This window comes from Sordaria macrospora, chromosome 3 (assembly GCF_033870435.1).
Source record: "Sordaria macrospora chromosome 3, complete sequence".
NCBI lineage: Eukaryota > Fungi > Ascomycota > Sordariomycetes > Sordariales > Sordariaceae > Sordaria > Sordaria macrospora.
Window position 1 is genome coordinate 3,728,764 of NC_089373.1, and position 14,680 is coordinate 3,743,443.

Genomic DNA, 14,680 nt, shown 5'->3' on the forward strand with positions numbered 1-14,680 from the left:
GAAAAATAAACACGCGGGGCAACAAAAGTTCAGATTTTGTCATCCCCCAGAAATAAAAAAGGGGAATTCTTCGCGGTACACATCAACAAACCTCGTCAATTTCAAGAACAACAAATCGTCCCATGGCGGGAAACACCGTAAACATCTAGCCAATCAGATTAAGCCAATGCTTAGCGCACGAACCAGCATGGTGCGGATACCCCTTTCTGCCCCTGACCGCCAAATTGACATGTGAGTCGATTCATGGTTGAACGCGGCGTGATGATAACAACCTCAACAGCCAGATCCAATTGTCCAACCGGATTACGTCTTGCGAGTTGTTACACGAGAATGTAAGGACAAGAGACGTGCCTTGTCGATTGACGTTCCGCGGTGCCATCACAACTTGTCGAGAGCAGCAGTATCTGAAGGTATGCAGAGACATCCAAATGTAAACATCAACCAGGACTGTTTCATTGTCCAACTATTCCATCATGCTATATGTACGTAGGTAGTGTATGCAAAGTATGTATGTATGTGCCTCACCAAGTCTTTCCCAAGTGATCCATCCATTCCTTCACGCCGCCGGCACAGGTTGTGGCAATCCCGCGCCATTCCCAGCCATTTTACCACCCGCCGTAGAAAACGCACTATCCAAAACCAAAAGATCATCAAAGGCACCAGTCATACCCCCCTCCTCCTGCTCCTGCTGCTGCCTCCGGAACTCCTCCTCAAAATCCAGCTCCGCCCCATCATCATCTTGCCTGATCCTAGGCTTGCTTCTGTTCAGCCACGGGATCTCGGCAAAGTCCACGGGAGCAACACCAGCATCCAGCGCCGCTTGTCGCATGATCCTAACCGACTCCGCCCCCAGCTTCACGCGCTGACTCTGCAACCTTTGGCGGGACTGGACGATCTTTTCTATCCCTTCGCTCAAGATATCGTACGCGTCGTGTCTCTGCTGCGTCTTCGCATCATTGAGGCGCGCCTCCATGACCATCTCACGCGCCCGCTTGAGCGCCTTGAGGCAGCCCGTGTGCTCCTTGTAGTTGCTAGACAGGGCCCTTGCCAAAACCTGACGGATGCCGTCGATGTTGAGCAGGCCGGCAAACGAGTAGAGCATGATGCGGAAGTTGTCGAGGTTGTAGCAGGGCTCTGAGTGGTTGTTGGACTCGGCGGCCATGAGAGCGTAGTGGTGCGCGCCTTCAAAGTGGCCCGATGTCAGGCAGATCAAAGCGGCCCGGTGCAGGAAGGTGTCGGCTATTTTGAGGCCCACTTCCTTGATTCGGTCGATGGCTGTTTGGACGATGTTTCTGATTTCGCCGCCTTTTGCGGCGAGGTCGGCGAGTTGTAGGCCTAGGAGGTAGTTGAGGATGGGGTCGACGTTGTTGCCTTGGTCCTGGGCTTTCAGGACAAGATCGTAGGTCTTTTTGTAGGGCTTGTTTTCGAGCTTGAGTTGTGCATTGACTGCCAACTTGAGAGCGCACTCGGAGAAAGGCATGCCGAGGTGAAGAGCTCGCTTGTAGATGCTGAGTGCTTTGGCTGGATGCCTGTAGCTCAGTGCCTCCTTCATTGCCAGAGTGACCTCATGTTCGGTGTCAGATTTACCCTTGACAGGGCCCAAGTTGGGAGCTATGCGTAACGACAGGACTCGTCCACGGGCAAATCCTCCTTCGAGCTTGTTGTCTGATGATAACGCTGCATCCATCATGACGCGTTCCGTGTGTCTATCGACAAAGTTGGGGTTCAATGCCCTGAGCTTGCGGAACAAGGTTCGAAGGTCTCGGAATGGGACATTCCAGTTTCTTCGGCAGCTCACAAGCACAGCGTTTGTGAAGGCGGCGTCAACCTGGAATCCTGCGATACTGCAGTATTCAAGCCACTCAACGAAGGATTCAAGATCCCGAATGGAGGCATACTGCTTTGCCATGAGGGTAACAAGGAACCGGCTGAGAGGCACCTTTAGGTCAGTGATATAGGATCTCATAAAGGCATCAGTCTCGTGGACCGTATGATCTTTTGCGTAAGTTTTGACCACGGGGACGAATGCGGTGCCGCATGCGTCAAGCGCTGGCTTGGAATCCAGCTTCATCGCCGCGAATGATTCCCTGACTCCCTCCCAGTCTTGCTGCTTGGCTTTGAAACGTGCAAAGATACCAAGCAGCCGTACGTCGTGAGCTAGCTGTGGTAATTCTATTGAAGCCTGAGCGAACATCGACTCCGCCTTGAAGTCTTCTCCCGCTTCCAATGTCAACTCGATCATGACACGGTATACGCCGTCCAGATGGTAAACCACATCCTTCAAGCCTAACTCTATGAGTTGCTGGAAGAATTCCTCCAATTCTTCAAAGCTGCCATGTCGTCTCCAGTGAGCAGTCAGGAGCCTCATGATCCATTCCGTTTTGAGATGACAGTTCTTCGCGGAGGCAATGCTCAACAGGGTCTTGAGGACCTGGTTTGGTTTGTAGTTATGGGCCTTCTCAACACATTGCACTACCGGTCCTGCAATGCGAATGATGGATGGCGCGCTTGGGCTCATCTTGCAGTAGTTGGCGAGGAACAGTCGAATGGCGGCCTTGTAATCGCCAGTGTCGTGAAGCTTGGTGATAACCCATGATGTGAAGTCATACTGACTCTCCGAGACCGAGATACACCTCCAGTAGACGTCAATGGCCCTCGTGGATTTCCCCACAGCAAAGGCATGGTCGAGCAACGCCCTTCCGACCGCAAGCAATTCGGCACTTTGGACTACCGGCTTTTCGGTGAACCTTGGTAGGAAGAGACTGATGGCTGTTTCGAGTTTGGCCGGACAAATGTTTTTCCCCGTCTTGGCCTGCGTTGCCTTGGCGAGAAGTGATTCTATTAGCTGCACTGGCTGGAAGTCGAAGTATCGCGCCTCTGTGAGCGGTGCACGGGCTAACACGGTAGACAGGATCTTTGCGGCATCCTCAGCTCTTTCCATGTCCAGGTAGGTCCGGCAGAGTAATGCAGATGCCTCCATCCAGGCTTCGTCCAGGTTGTTCGGAGCTTGATTTTGATTGGTCGCTTTCACGATTAATGATGCGGCCTTTTCCATTTGTCCCAGCTCTTTGGTCCTGCAAGCTTCCTGAATCATGACGACAATATTATCGTTGCTGGGAAAGGCGAGCGAACTTCGTCCTCCTTGGCTGTCGGCCTTCCTTGAGAATTTGTGATAATGCCGAACTTGTGTGATAGGTGTTCCTTCTACCGGTGGCATAAAGTGGTGCTGCCCTGTAAGGGTTCGCTTCTTGGGTGTAAACGACCTTGGTGTTTCTCTGCTGTTATGCCCGCAAGGGTGCGGTCCCGAATCGTGCTCTTTCCGCGTTGTTTCTGACTCGCTGACACCCTCGCCCCTTCGCATTCGTTCCAATTCCGCGACCCTCGCATTGTCATATTGTCGAATGATCTCGGCGGGCAGCGCACCGTATGGCTCGGGAGCTAAGGGCAAGATGCCCGCATCCAGCAATGACTCTTCTTCCAGGGCCACAGCCAGAGCAGCGCCGCCCGTGTTGTAGTTCCTGGCTTGCCTGATGCGCTCGCCATTTTCAATTGCGGTCAGGGCGTTTCTGATTCGTCGTCGGCGGTCTTCGGCAATGAGCGCGAGGGTGCAAGAGGTTCCCACGACAAGTCCTCGGAGGGCCGTCAAGGCAGCTTTGGAGGGGACAGGAAGTGGTGATGACATGGCCGCATGTGGTTTCCGTGTTCCATCTCGCTCGTCAAATCATGGTCGGAAATAACCCTGTTCGAGTCGCGTAGGCGGTGGCCGTCGGGGAAGGGCCCTGGTGAAGAGGTAGAGAGGTAGGCGGTCGACGGCCGAAGCTTGTCGTGAGCTCCGAAGCTTGTGTGGGATGAGCTCAAAAATGTTTCCAAAAATCGATCCGCGCCGCGCCGCGGGAAACAAGCACTGAAGGTCAAGTGGAAGCGAGACCCGAACGCCTGAGCCCGGGCCGCTAGAAGTGGGCACTGTTGCACTGCAGCACCCCGCTATGTAGCCAGGTGGGTCCAGCATCTTGGTACGTCTTTTGATGCCGTAGGTGTTCCCTTGGACTTGGCGGAATTGCATCTCAATTTCAACGGTGCCCGCAGAGCCTCCATCCGAACCCCGGGAGTACGGATGAAAAGAATAAGGTACCTTAGGCATCTCATGCGACATCACTCTGTTTCAGATTGGGCAATCTGTTGATATTTCAACATGATCGGTCTTTCATATATACAGGGTAACCTTCGCAAACACCGCGCAACCTGAGTAGAGTACTTAGGTTTCCAATGTTCCCAACGTAAAAAGGCTCGGGTCTATGTCTATGTCGCTTATACTCATACAAATGCTTTGTGCTTCTCTATCCATCAATCCGTCCGTCCCATAAACGCCTCTTTGACACTTTTTCCCTTGCCGCCATCTTCATGCGCGGATAGAATACAACCAACATGTCTAGACATCGGTATACAATAACGCTTCATCTTGCACTAAAAGAGACGCAGCATTTAAGCCACCTCTGAGCGTTCCTGTTCTCCGGGCAGATGAGTCTCCAACTGACGCAGAATCGCCTGGTACAAAAACAGCATGCAGCCGCTCTGGATGCTGGTCCAGACTGCACGGGGTCCGACGCCTCTAAACCACCCGGCAATGCCTTCTGTCTGGTAAATCAACCTCAACCCCGTGAATACCGAAGACGTGTCCAAGGTAACGGCTCCCGGTCGCGGCGTGTGGGTTGATGGTGACGATGTCGATATTAATCTTTTCTGGAGCTTTTGTGTGGAGCTCTCCGTGGTGCCGGACGACTTGACGGTTCCGTCCTTCGTGGACACTTGTGTTGTCGCTGAGCCGGAGCCGATCGACGATGTTGTTGTGGGGTCCGGAACAACCTGGGTCTGAAGTCTGGTTTTGACGACATCGAGTGGGCACGTCATAGAACCAGCAAGACCTCCTGCCGCAGCACCCGTCAACAGTTCCAGCTGCCACCCAATGTCGCGGCTTCCCATATAGTTGTGCGCCCAGCTTTGAGCCTGCTCGTAGAACATGAACTGCAGGGCGGAAAAGGGCATATCGCGGTAAAGAGTCGCTTTGTATCCGTGGAAGAGGGCCGAAAATCCCTCTCTGCGAACAATGGTCCTCGCAGCGTCGGTCATGCCCTTGTAGTTGTATCCAGAGGCGAAGTAGGGGTTGTTATAGCGGCCCTGAAGTTGGAGGCGAGTCTTGAGAACTTCCGATGGTACGTAGACGATAGAGGCGGCAAAGTCGCCGAGGAACCCTAACCGCAACTCATGTCAATAGGCGTAATCCTCCCGTCTGCCAACTTTTCCCCTTCGACTTACCACTGAGCAGGTAGGCGAGATTGGACTGGACGCCATAGTCCAGCATGTGCCGCTTGCTGTATTCGTAAGTGCCGAAGAACAAGACGGTTCCGGGAAAGGATCCCAAGAGGGCCGGGAGCCAGCCGCCGTAGAGGCCCCGTCGGATGCCTTCTTGTCGGAAGATTGTGTAGTATGATGAGCCCAGCGAGGTATATCTCGGCGGAATGTGCGGATCGCCTTGTTGTCGAGTTTTTACCGTGTCGAGCGAGTGCATGAGCATGTCACCACTCGTCCCTCCTAAGCCGCCTGCAAGCATGCACTACCGTGGTGTATGGTGGTCAGCAACAGTTTAGGGTTTGGCGATCATGATGATGGCGCGCAAGAGAGTACGACATACTTGCAGAATAGGCGGGCGCCTTTCCAGATCCCCATCGTCAGGAGTCATGTTACGCGGCGAATCCTTTTCGGTGATAGTCCCAAAGCCCTGTTGATGTGTAAGTCCATGGTCGGCGACGGCCGTGGGCGACAGCGAAGACGGTGACGACGACGGCGCAATTGTGGATGTACTTGTAGGGTGCGTACTGGCTGCATCGTAGCCAAGCACCATCGCCCTTTTGGGAGGAGAAAGGGAGGGCGTGGGAGTTCCGCCGCCTTAGGTGCGGGCAGCGATGTTCAATGGCGAACCCCCAAGTCGTTTGTAGAACCGCGGCGGGCAATGGCGCGCAAGCTTCATGGGGTAGCTGAGATATGGATGCGAGAAGATCCAAGTTTCTTGATAAATTTCGAGGTCGCCTTTGCGCCTTTGGGAATGCCAAGACTGGCTTATCCGGCGAAAGCACCGCAACCTTTTTTTCGGGCGCACCGTTGCAGGGTTCTTGCAGCCGTTGATGTGGCTCGTGCGTCTCCTTAACCCGCACGTACAGTAACATTCCCGTCGGACCCCTCGCATATCTTGTACAGCAGTCAACCGGCACCCCCTGAGATAGTAAACAAACACAGGCCCTGCGATCTAGCAGTCAAACTGATCCTGTTTCCTCCGTTGCTCCTTTGCCGCCGTTGTGTTTCCCACTTTTTTTTGGTAACGACAAGCACCTTACCCCATCGTCAAATCCAGGGAAACTGCGTGTGCGGCCAAGAAAGGGGCATGTGTAAGACGGCATTCACACAAACACGGCAGACCTTCTCAAGAATGGCTCACTCTAGCACATAGCGCGCCTTCTTGATACCCGGTCGCAGGTTATGCTCCCACCACTTCACCCGTCCAAACCGATCCCACGGCGACAGGATATGTGTGACACGGCCGGTGACCAGGCACGCTGATATGGGGCCGTAGTAGTTACTGTCCTTGGTCTTGTCGCCGTCTCCCTCCACCCAGATGTGCCCTTCTGGAACCTGGACGTATTCATGCGGATAAGGTGCCTTTGTCCGGACCACGTCGCCTGCTATTCCGACTACTCTTTTTACGACCTTTCCCTTTGGGTTCAGTGGGTTTCTGGGTTACTCTAGTTAGTCTTCAGCTTCCTGCCTACTGGTGCCCGAATGCAGCGCCAGATGCTGTAGGATGAGATTTTGGGTCTCACCTAAAGGTCACAATCATGCCGCGCTTGAGGTGCCGGTCCGGGTACCATTTGGAGACCAGCACAATGTCCCGGCGTGTTGACTCATTGTAGCGAGGGTTGAAGTAAGGATACATGGACGGCCCGTTGATTTGTGTGATCTCAGCAACCCAACCGTTGAAGACCACCAATGGAGGGATCCATGTTGCGTAGCGGATGAGGTAGTGTGAGAACTGGCCAAGGAACCCATTTCGAATTCCTGCTCCCCATCGCGCCGCCATCGCTATCCGATTATGACGGTTGTCGAGCTACCGAAACTTTTCAAAATATTGCAGCTCGTCGCTGCGAATTGCAATGCTGCTGTGATATTGAGGGAGTGTGTGCGCCTCAACGGACTCAGTGAGTAGTACGGAGCCTGTGACGTTAACATGGAGACGATAATAATTGCAGCAAAAAGAGTCCCGTCCGGGCAGGCGGCGATAAGAAATGATAAGATCGCTTATCGGCCCCGGTAGCTGCATATTCTCGAGCGATTTCATCTAATACATCAAGTGCATCCAAAACATGGACAATCATTATTAAAGTCTTTGTTCATTAAACCTCATCCCTCGCTCACATTCATTAGCATGCGGTCGATGCAATCTTTCGGTTGATTCCTCTACCGCCTGAAGGACTTTTGTATCCCCTAGACGCCAGCCCTGTGTCGCAAAAACTGTATACATGCATCCCTAAACCTTTCCTCAAATAGTGTCGAGTATTCCCAATGAGCTTACAAAAATAGCTCCGTTCAGAAATGGTAACAGCAAAACAAAGAAGCGCCTTAGACGGTCTCGGGGATATTATCGTCGGACTCGCTGACGCTCTCGTCACCGCTGACCTCGGCGTTCTCACGCTCACGCTTCTCCATGAGAGCCTGGAGCTCAGCATCATCGGACTCGGTGACGGCCTTGGGCTCCATCTTGACCACAAGGTGCCCACCAGCAGCCTCGATGCTGGTCTTCATGTCTTGGATGGCCTCCTGAAGGCGGGCAATACCGGCGTTCTTGTCCAAGCAGGTGTTGGTGAGACTGTGTAGCGTTATTAGCTGCCACTCTTTCTTTAGGGTTGCAAGACCCTTTCTTGCAAAGACTTACACATAAAGAGGGGGGGACACAAGTCTGCACTTGACCTGGGTCTCCTCGGTGTTGCGAGCCTCCGCGGTGCGGAGAGCGGTCTTGATAGCATCGATACCCTCATAACCGAAGCAAGTAACCTCAACATCGGCACGGACCTTGGTGGGCTGGGGAGTCAAACGCTTGCTGATGTAGGTCTTGAGCTCCTCGGCGACAGCCTCGGTGGGGAACTGGATCTCGTTCCAGACGTCGGGGTTGCTTCACATCCAATGTCAGCATCCTGTCCAATACCACTATTTATTCCACCACTGTGTGCCTGTTCCTCGGGGCGACATACGTGATCGAAAGCTTGAAAGCATCAAGCGAGTGGCCGTATTTCTTGTTGAGGGGCCATCCTATCGTCTCGTAAAGCTGCTCGATGGGGATCAAAGTCTTCTCGGCGACGTGGCGCATAATCGAGTGGACGATCTTGCTCTTGTTGTAACGCTCCTCGCAGCGAACGATATCCTCGGGGGAGACACGGCGCTTGGACAAATCGATATAACCCTTCTCCTTGTCGACACGGAGAACGACGACGACCTCGTTGCGACCAACACGGATCAACTTCTGGATGGAACGAATACGTCTTCTGGAAAGCTCAGAGAGCAAGATCATGCCGTCGATGTTGTCGTACTCGAGAAGCTTGACGTAGGCGCCCATATCGGCGATCTAATATGGGGGTCAGCTCTGACGCATTCACATGCGCATGCGCACCACCGGGACCCCAGTGTATCGTACTTGCTTAACGTTGACCATGACGAAGGAGTCGATTTCAGGATACTTCTCCTCGTAGAAACGGCAGTTGGAGAGCGACATCTTGGCGGTTGGTGCCTTTTCCCGGGCGGGGCAAGCGGGGGAAATAAGTAGTGATATTGGTGGTGTTGAAAGGGGCAGGGTGATGTCGACGACGAGGTTCGCGACAATGGGCGAGATAGTCGAGAGGGTGGTGGTGGTCTGGAGGGGTTGATGACCAAGAAAGAAAATTGACCGAGTTCGCTGCAAGTGGCCACAGCTGGGAAAGGTCCTCTGGAAGTTCACTTCTGGTTGCGGCGGCGGGTTCTCGAAAGAGGGTCCAGAAAGGCTCAAAGGACTCAAGAAGTCAGCCAAATGCGCCGCAGTATTTTTCGGGTACCAACCAAAAATTACGTGCAGGCAGACTGCGAAAGTGGCGGGGCACCGGGGTGAACGAAAGTGGGCTGTGGCTGGTGCGTGGGATTGTGAGGGGTGACTTTCACGTTCTGACAGTGACGGCAAGACGCGGCTCCATCTTTCTTTGCCGTTCGTTCAGTTGGGAAGTTGGGATGAGGAAGCGCACAGTGGGAACAGTGGCACGGCAGGTACCTCTCAGTCACCCCACCCGCCCTTCCGAACCCCACTGTGCCGAGCGGCCAGCTCAAAAGGCAGGAGCAACGACGTCAATCGTCAACCGACAGTGGGGTCAATCACTGACAAGCCTGGAATCTTCCTTGGACATCGTCGAGCTAGGGAGCTTCGACCACTGAACCATGCTTGTTAACCAACAACGGGACTTGGAGATTTGAACTTTCACATAAGAAGTCCCGAGGGCCGATCAGCTGCCGGCATCCTACGCCCGATGTCTTTTCTGGAGAATCTCACCCATTTCCCTTTTCTCGACGGTCTCCGTCCCGGGTGACAACACTTAAAACGATATGACAAAGAACCGAGCGACGATACCGCAGACAAGGTAGTAAGAGTTGGGTATCGACAACAGGCATCGGGGACGGGACAACACACCTTGTTCAGCTTGCGAAACGTGTACCTCGGGGTTCACCTTGATCGACAACACCATCCTCCACTATTTCCACGACGACGACGCGACAACATTGCGATACCTACCACGCTTCGCGCGACGAAGACGACACAGCCGAATTCGATTCCGACCCGCCCGTTCTTCTTTCCCAAATATAACCGACACCACCGGCCCGGTAACTCTTGGCTTGCTCGATGCTTCGGGCTTCTGAAAATGGAGTCTCTTAGCAACTTGAGCATTGCCGTGAGCTCGGTGCTTTCCGACACGACCTCTATGAATGCGACCGCAATCCTCGCCGATCCTACAGAAGCCCTCTCGTCTGTTGTCGCTCTCGCCAGCGATGCGGTCATCAAGGCTAACGATGTGGTTCCCGAGCACACCTCAGCATCATGGTTCACCATCATCCTCTGGCTCTTGCACCTCATCTCGAGTGTGCTATACTTTGTCCTCAAGCTGGCCACCATCTCTACACCCACCTTCTTGTTCAACATCTTTTCGACTAGTCTGACCGTAACCATGAACGCTACTACGCTGTAAGTCATCCGCCAGCCGGATATTGTAGACACGTACTTGAGGCTGGTGGATCTAACCGAATGTTTAGTGTGTTTATAATGCTGTTCATGATGGGAGGAGTCACTTGGCTGGTCAGGTATCGCTACTTGAACATGTACTCGCGGCTTCCTCCTGAGCCCCAGCGCAAGGAGCCAGCCGTTGACCTGTTCCCCGAAACACAGGAGGAAGGGGTAAAGTCCGGGCTAGCCAGCTACTTTGACGAGTTCCTCAGCGCCATCAAGATATTCGGTTATCTGGAAAGGCCGGTTTTTCACGAACTGACCCGCAGCATGCAGACGAGGAAGCTGATCGCTGGCGAAACCCTCAACCTCGAAGAAGAGCAAGGATTCTGTCTTGTGGTCGATGGTATGGTGGAGATCTTTGTCAAATCCGCCAGAGATGGTCGATACTCAGCCAGTGGCCCTTCGTTCGAGACAAGTAGCGACGATGAGGAGGGCTTTGCTCAGAGTCGCCAGCGTTACCAGCTTCTGACCGAAGTGCGAAATGGGGCCCCCATGTCATCACTGTTCTCTATCATGTCACTCTTTACCGAAGACATCCAAATGAACGACACGGACGACGACGATGACGACGGCCCCGGCCCAACGCCTTCCGCTGCTGGAACTGCTATGCCTGGCTACCCTAGGAACGCCAACTTCCAGCAGTCGAACGATACGCTCCCGTCCATCCCAGGTACCCCATTTTCCGACAACCACGAACTGCAATTTGGTTTGGCCTCGGCTGAGTCTCTAACATCGTCTCCCCTAGCTCAGAACACTTCGAGGATACCACCACTTTCTCTCGCGAACACTCGTCCTGCTATACCCCGTCGGCCAGTACCGAAAAGACTCAATACCACCTCAGCCCACCCGGATATTATTGCGAGAGCGACAGTGGACACCACCATAGCCATCATCCCCGCCAGTGCCTTCAGACGTCTGATCAAGATATATCCCAAGGCGACTGCCCACATCGTTCATGTCATCCTTTCGAGGTTCCAGAGAGTTACACTTGCGACTGCTTACAACTATCTCGGTTTGAGCGGCGAAGTCTTGCAGATGGAGCGCAGCATGTTGAAATATACAGTTCGGCAGCTCCCCAATCATCTCCGAGGAGACGCTTTGGACAGACTCAAGGAAAAGTTCAAGCGGGAAAGAGAAAGAATTGGGGAGAAAGAGGTTGAAAAGGGCATTGCTCTTCACAATGCACATGCTACCCGCCGACGCCGTTCGGCTGCTTCGCTTAGGAAAGAAGTAGCTCTGCAGGCATATTCAAAAAGGCGGCAGAGCGTCGTCACCGGGACCCCTGCATTCGGGGCACGACGAGAACGGCTTTCACCCGACATGTCTAGCGCCGGCGATTTGCTTTTAAATACGCAACAAATGAAGTCTGGAACGGCGTCGCAGCTTGATATGGCGCGAGACGCCACATCTCCCCGGCCACAGCGAAATCTCAGTCCCTTCTCTACTCCCCGCAACGCACATGTCTCGCTTGACACAAGAGAGGCCCTTGATGAAGACGATCTGTTCAGAGAGTCGGTGCTTGAATGCATGTTCAGGGCCATTGGCCTGACCGGTAACGGCAGTGTCAATCCAGATTCCACGCAAGCTTCCCCCAGATTCGCTCCTATGGATCAGCGACATTCGAGGGCTGGCCGGGGCCATACTGCATTTGGCTTCATGGATGCTTTCGACCCATTTGACAACGACACGGAGTCAGTCACCTCAGGTGGATTTAACTCATCGTCGCCAGTTCCCAATCCCCAACTATTAGCACACGACATGAAGGACGAGGTTGAGATCGTCTTCTTTCCCAAGGGCTCTGTCTTGGTGGAGCAAGGCGAGAGGAATCCCGGTCTCTATTATGTTATTGATGGTTTCCTCGACATTTGCGTCCCGGGCGACGATTCATCACACGACCTCCTCCAATCATCAGCCAAGGTAGACCATGGCCACGGTTCAACAACTGGTGCTGACGCGTTTGGAGCCAACTCGTCGCCCTTTCCAGAGCCGAACATGAACAACAACTTTGGTGCTGAGCAGAAAAAGGGCAAACAGGGTCGAAGAAGCGTGGCTCTGATCAAGCCGGGTGGACTTGCTGGTTATGTCGGCACCATTTCCTCCTACAGATCGTTTATCGATGTTGTTGCGAGAACGGATGTCTGTGTCGGTTTTCTCCCACTCGCGTCCATAGAGAGGATTGTTGACCGCTATCCCATCGTTCTTCTTACCATGGCCAAGCGGCTTACCGAGTTGCTGCCGCGCCTGCTTCTGCACATTGACTTTGCTCTTGAGTGGGTGCAGGTAAACTCCGGTCAGGTTTTGTTCCGTGAAGGTGATGAGAGCGAAGCTATCTATCTTGTTCTGAATGGCCGATTGAGACTGGTCGAAGATCAGAAAGAGGGTGGAATGAACGTCAAAGCTGAATTCGGTCAGGGAGAGAGTATCGGAGAACTGGAAGTGCTGACCGAATCCTCACGTACCGGAACTCTACATGCGATCCGCGAAACTGAACTGGTGAAGTTCCCTCGGACACTGTTTAACAGCTTGGCCCAAGAGCATCCCAACATCACTATCAAGATCTCCAAGATTATCGCAGCTCGAATGAGGGCCTTTATCGACGATCCTTCGCGTATGGGACTCAAAGACAATGCGGTTCGAAGCTACAAGAGCTCATCAACCTTAAATTTGAGGACTGTGGCAATCTTACCTGTCACCGCGGGTGTTCCTGTGGTCGAGTTTGGCAATAGGTTAATGAGCGCCTTATCACAAGTTGGACTTCCTAATGGGGCGACTTGTTTGAACCAAGCAGCGATTCTAAACCACCTCGGAAAACACGCATTCAACAAGATGGGAAAGCTCAAGCTGTCGCAGTACCTCGCCGATCTCGAAGAGAAATATGGACTGGTTGTCTACGTAGCTGGTAAGTACAACTTGGTCGTTTCGGCTTGCCATAACCATCTCTAAACAAAGCTAACCCATAACAGACACGAACGTCAACACGCCATGGACCCAAACATGCATCACGCAAGCTGATTGCTTGTTATTTGTCGGCCTTGCGGACAGCTCCCCTGAGATCGGAGAGTATGAGCGCTTCATGCTTGGAATGAAATCGACGGCCCGCAAGATTCTTGTCCTGGTTCACCAAGAGCGTTACTCCAACCCTGGTTTGACGAGGCAATGGCTGAAGAACCGGATGTGGATTAACGGAGGCCACTTCCATGTTCAGATGGCATATACCCCCAACACGGTGCCTATCCATCAGCCCACGAAACGATTCGGGCCAAGCCTCAAGCAGCGGGTTCAGATCCTGCAGGCAGAGATCCAAAAGTACACCTCCCGAAAAGTTCGCCACGTTCCCTTCTACTCCCCCGATGCTCCGTTCAAGGGAGACTTCCATCGGTTGGCGAGGCGGTTGTGCGGCAAGTCTGTGGGTCTCGTCCTGGGTGGTGGTGGCGCCAGGGGCATTGCGCACATCGGCATCATCAGAGCGATGGAAGAGGCCGGAATCCCCATTGATATGGTCGGAGGAACATCAATCGGAGCCTTCGTCGGCGGATTATACGCCAGATATGCGGATGTGGTTCCCATTTTCGGTCTGGCCAAGAAGTTCGCTGGGCGTATGGCAAGCATGTGGAGGTTCGCCTTTGACCTAACCTATCCGTCCGCCTCCTACACAACCGGCCACGAGTTCAACCGTGGCATTTTCAAGACCTTTGGAAAGACGCAGATTGAAGATTTCTGGCTGGAATACTACTGCAACACCACGAACATCAGCAAGAGCCGAGTCGAGTTCCACACCAGTGGTTACGCATGGCGCTACATCAGAGCGTCCATGTCCCTGGCGGGCTTACTCCCACCTCTGTGCGACGAAGGCAGCATGCTTTTGGACGGTGGCTACATCGACAATCTGACGGTATCTCGCATGAAATCTCTCGGCTCAGATGTCATCTTCGCTGTTGACGTCGGCTCGCTCGATGACAACACACCGCAGGCCTTTGGCGACTCACTGTCTGGTGTATGGGCATTCTTCAACCGCTGGAATCCATTTTCGTCGGTACCCAATCCGCCCACGCTGGCAGAAATCCAAGCCCGTCTTGCGTACGTGTCGAGTGTCGGTGAGCTGGAAAGGGCAAAGACAATGCCTGGATGCATTTACATGCGCCCTCCGATTGATGACTATGGAACGCTGGACTTTGGCAAATTTGACGAGATCTATGGGGTCGGGTACAGATATGGCCAGGAGTTCCTCCAGAAGTTGAGGGAGCAGGGTGTGTTGCCACTGGCAGAGGAGACGGAGGCAAAGAAAGCGTTGAGGAGAACCATGGCGCCCAGGCGTGCGAGTATATAGTGCTGGCA

The 14,680-nt window shown here is 53.5% G+C and overlaps 5 protein-coding genes across 5 annotated transcripts; 1 reads left to right on the forward strand and 4 right to left on the reverse strand.

Annotated features, from left to right (window-relative positions):
- Positions 1-556: 556 nt before the first annotated feature.
- Positions 557-3,711, reverse strand: SMAC4_00935 (uncharacterized protein; the record flags this gene model as incomplete). Its single annotated transcript, XM_003349998.2, has 1 exon — positions 557-3,711. Exon 1 carries the CDS (start codon positions 3,680-3,682, stop codon positions 557-559), a length of 3,126 nt encoding a protein of 1,041 aa, XP_003350046.1. The 5' UTR covers positions 3,683-3,711.
- A 440-nt stretch (positions 3,712-4,151) lies between these two features.
- SMAC4_00936 (uncharacterized protein) lies at positions 4,152-6,068 on the reverse strand. The gene is made up of 3 exons (XM_003349999.2): positions 5,690-6,068; positions 5,314-5,611; positions 4,152-5,249 (listed from the first exon to the last, which is right to left on the reverse strand). Exons 1-3 carry the CDS (start codon positions 5,897-5,899, stop codon positions 4,483-4,485), a joined length of 1,275 nt encoding a protein of 424 aa, XP_003350047.1. The 5' UTR covers positions 5,900-6,068; the 3' UTR covers positions 4,152-4,482.
- Positions 6,069-6,117: 49 nt separating this feature from the next.
- On the reverse strand, positions 6,118-7,279 carry SMAC4_00937 (uncharacterized protein). The gene is made up of 2 exons (XM_003350000.2): positions 6,873-7,279; positions 6,118-6,784 (listed from the first exon to the last, which is right to left on the reverse strand). Exons 1-2 carry the CDS (start codon positions 7,127-7,129, stop codon positions 6,487-6,489), a joined length of 555 nt encoding a protein of 184 aa, XP_003350048.1. The 5' UTR covers positions 7,130-7,279; the 3' UTR covers positions 6,118-6,486.
- A 184-nt stretch (positions 7,280-7,463) lies between these two features.
- SMAC4_00938 (uncharacterized protein) lies at positions 7,464-9,077 on the reverse strand. Its single transcript, XM_003350001.2, has 4 exons — positions 8,738-9,077; positions 8,298-8,668; positions 7,982-8,218; positions 7,464-7,915 (listed from the first exon to the last, which is right to left on the reverse strand). The coding sequence occupies exons 1-4, from the start codon at positions 8,813-8,815 to the stop codon at positions 7,669-7,671; spliced, it is 933 nt and encodes a 310-aa protein (XP_003350049.1). The 5' UTR covers positions 8,816-9,077; the 3' UTR covers positions 7,464-7,668.
- Positions 9,078-9,557: 480 nt separating this feature from the next.
- SMAC4_00939 (uncharacterized protein) lies at positions 9,558-14,672 on the forward strand (the record flags this gene model as incomplete). Its single annotated transcript, XM_066089517.1, has 3 exons — positions 9,558-10,303; positions 10,372-13,244; positions 13,309-14,672. Exons 1-3 carry the CDS (start codon positions 9,984-9,986, stop codon positions 14,670-14,672), a joined length of 4,557 nt encoding a protein of 1,518 aa, XP_065946558.1. The 5' UTR covers positions 9,558-9,983.
- Positions 14,673-14,680: the final 8 nt, after the last annotated feature.

Coding starts and splice junctions, on each gene's coding strand:
- SMAC4_00936 (XM_003349999.2), bottom strand. CDS start 5,899: ATGGTGCTTGGCTACGATGCAGCCAGTACGCACCCTACAAGTACATCC. Junction 5,612..5,689: donor GGCGCCCGCCTATTCTGCAA/GTATGTCGTACT, acceptor ACACCACGGTAG/TGCATGCTTGCAGGCGGCTT. Junction 5,250..5,313: donor TCTCGCCTACCTGCTCAGTG/GTAAGTCGAAGG, acceptor AGTTGCGGTTAG/GGTTCCTCGGCGACTTTGCC.
- SMAC4_00937 (XM_003350000.2), bottom strand. CDS start 7,129: ATGGCGGCGCGATGGGGAGCAGGAATTCGAAATGGGTTCCTTGGCCAG. Junction 6,785..6,872: donor GGCATGATTGTGACCTTTAG/GTGAGACCCAAA, acceptor AGAGTAACCCAG/AAACCCACTGAACCCAAAGG.
- SMAC4_00938 (XM_003350001.2), bottom strand. CDS start 8,815: ATGTCGCTCTCCAACTGCCGTTTCTACGAGGAGAAGTATCCTGAAATC. Junction 8,669..8,737: donor TCATGGTCAACGTTAAGCAA/GTACGATACACT, acceptor CCCCCATATTAG/ATCGCCGATATGGGCGCCTA. Junction 8,219..8,297: donor GCTTTCAAGCTTTCGATCAC/GTATGTCGCCCC, acceptor TTGGATGTGAAG/CAACCCCGACGTCTGGAACG.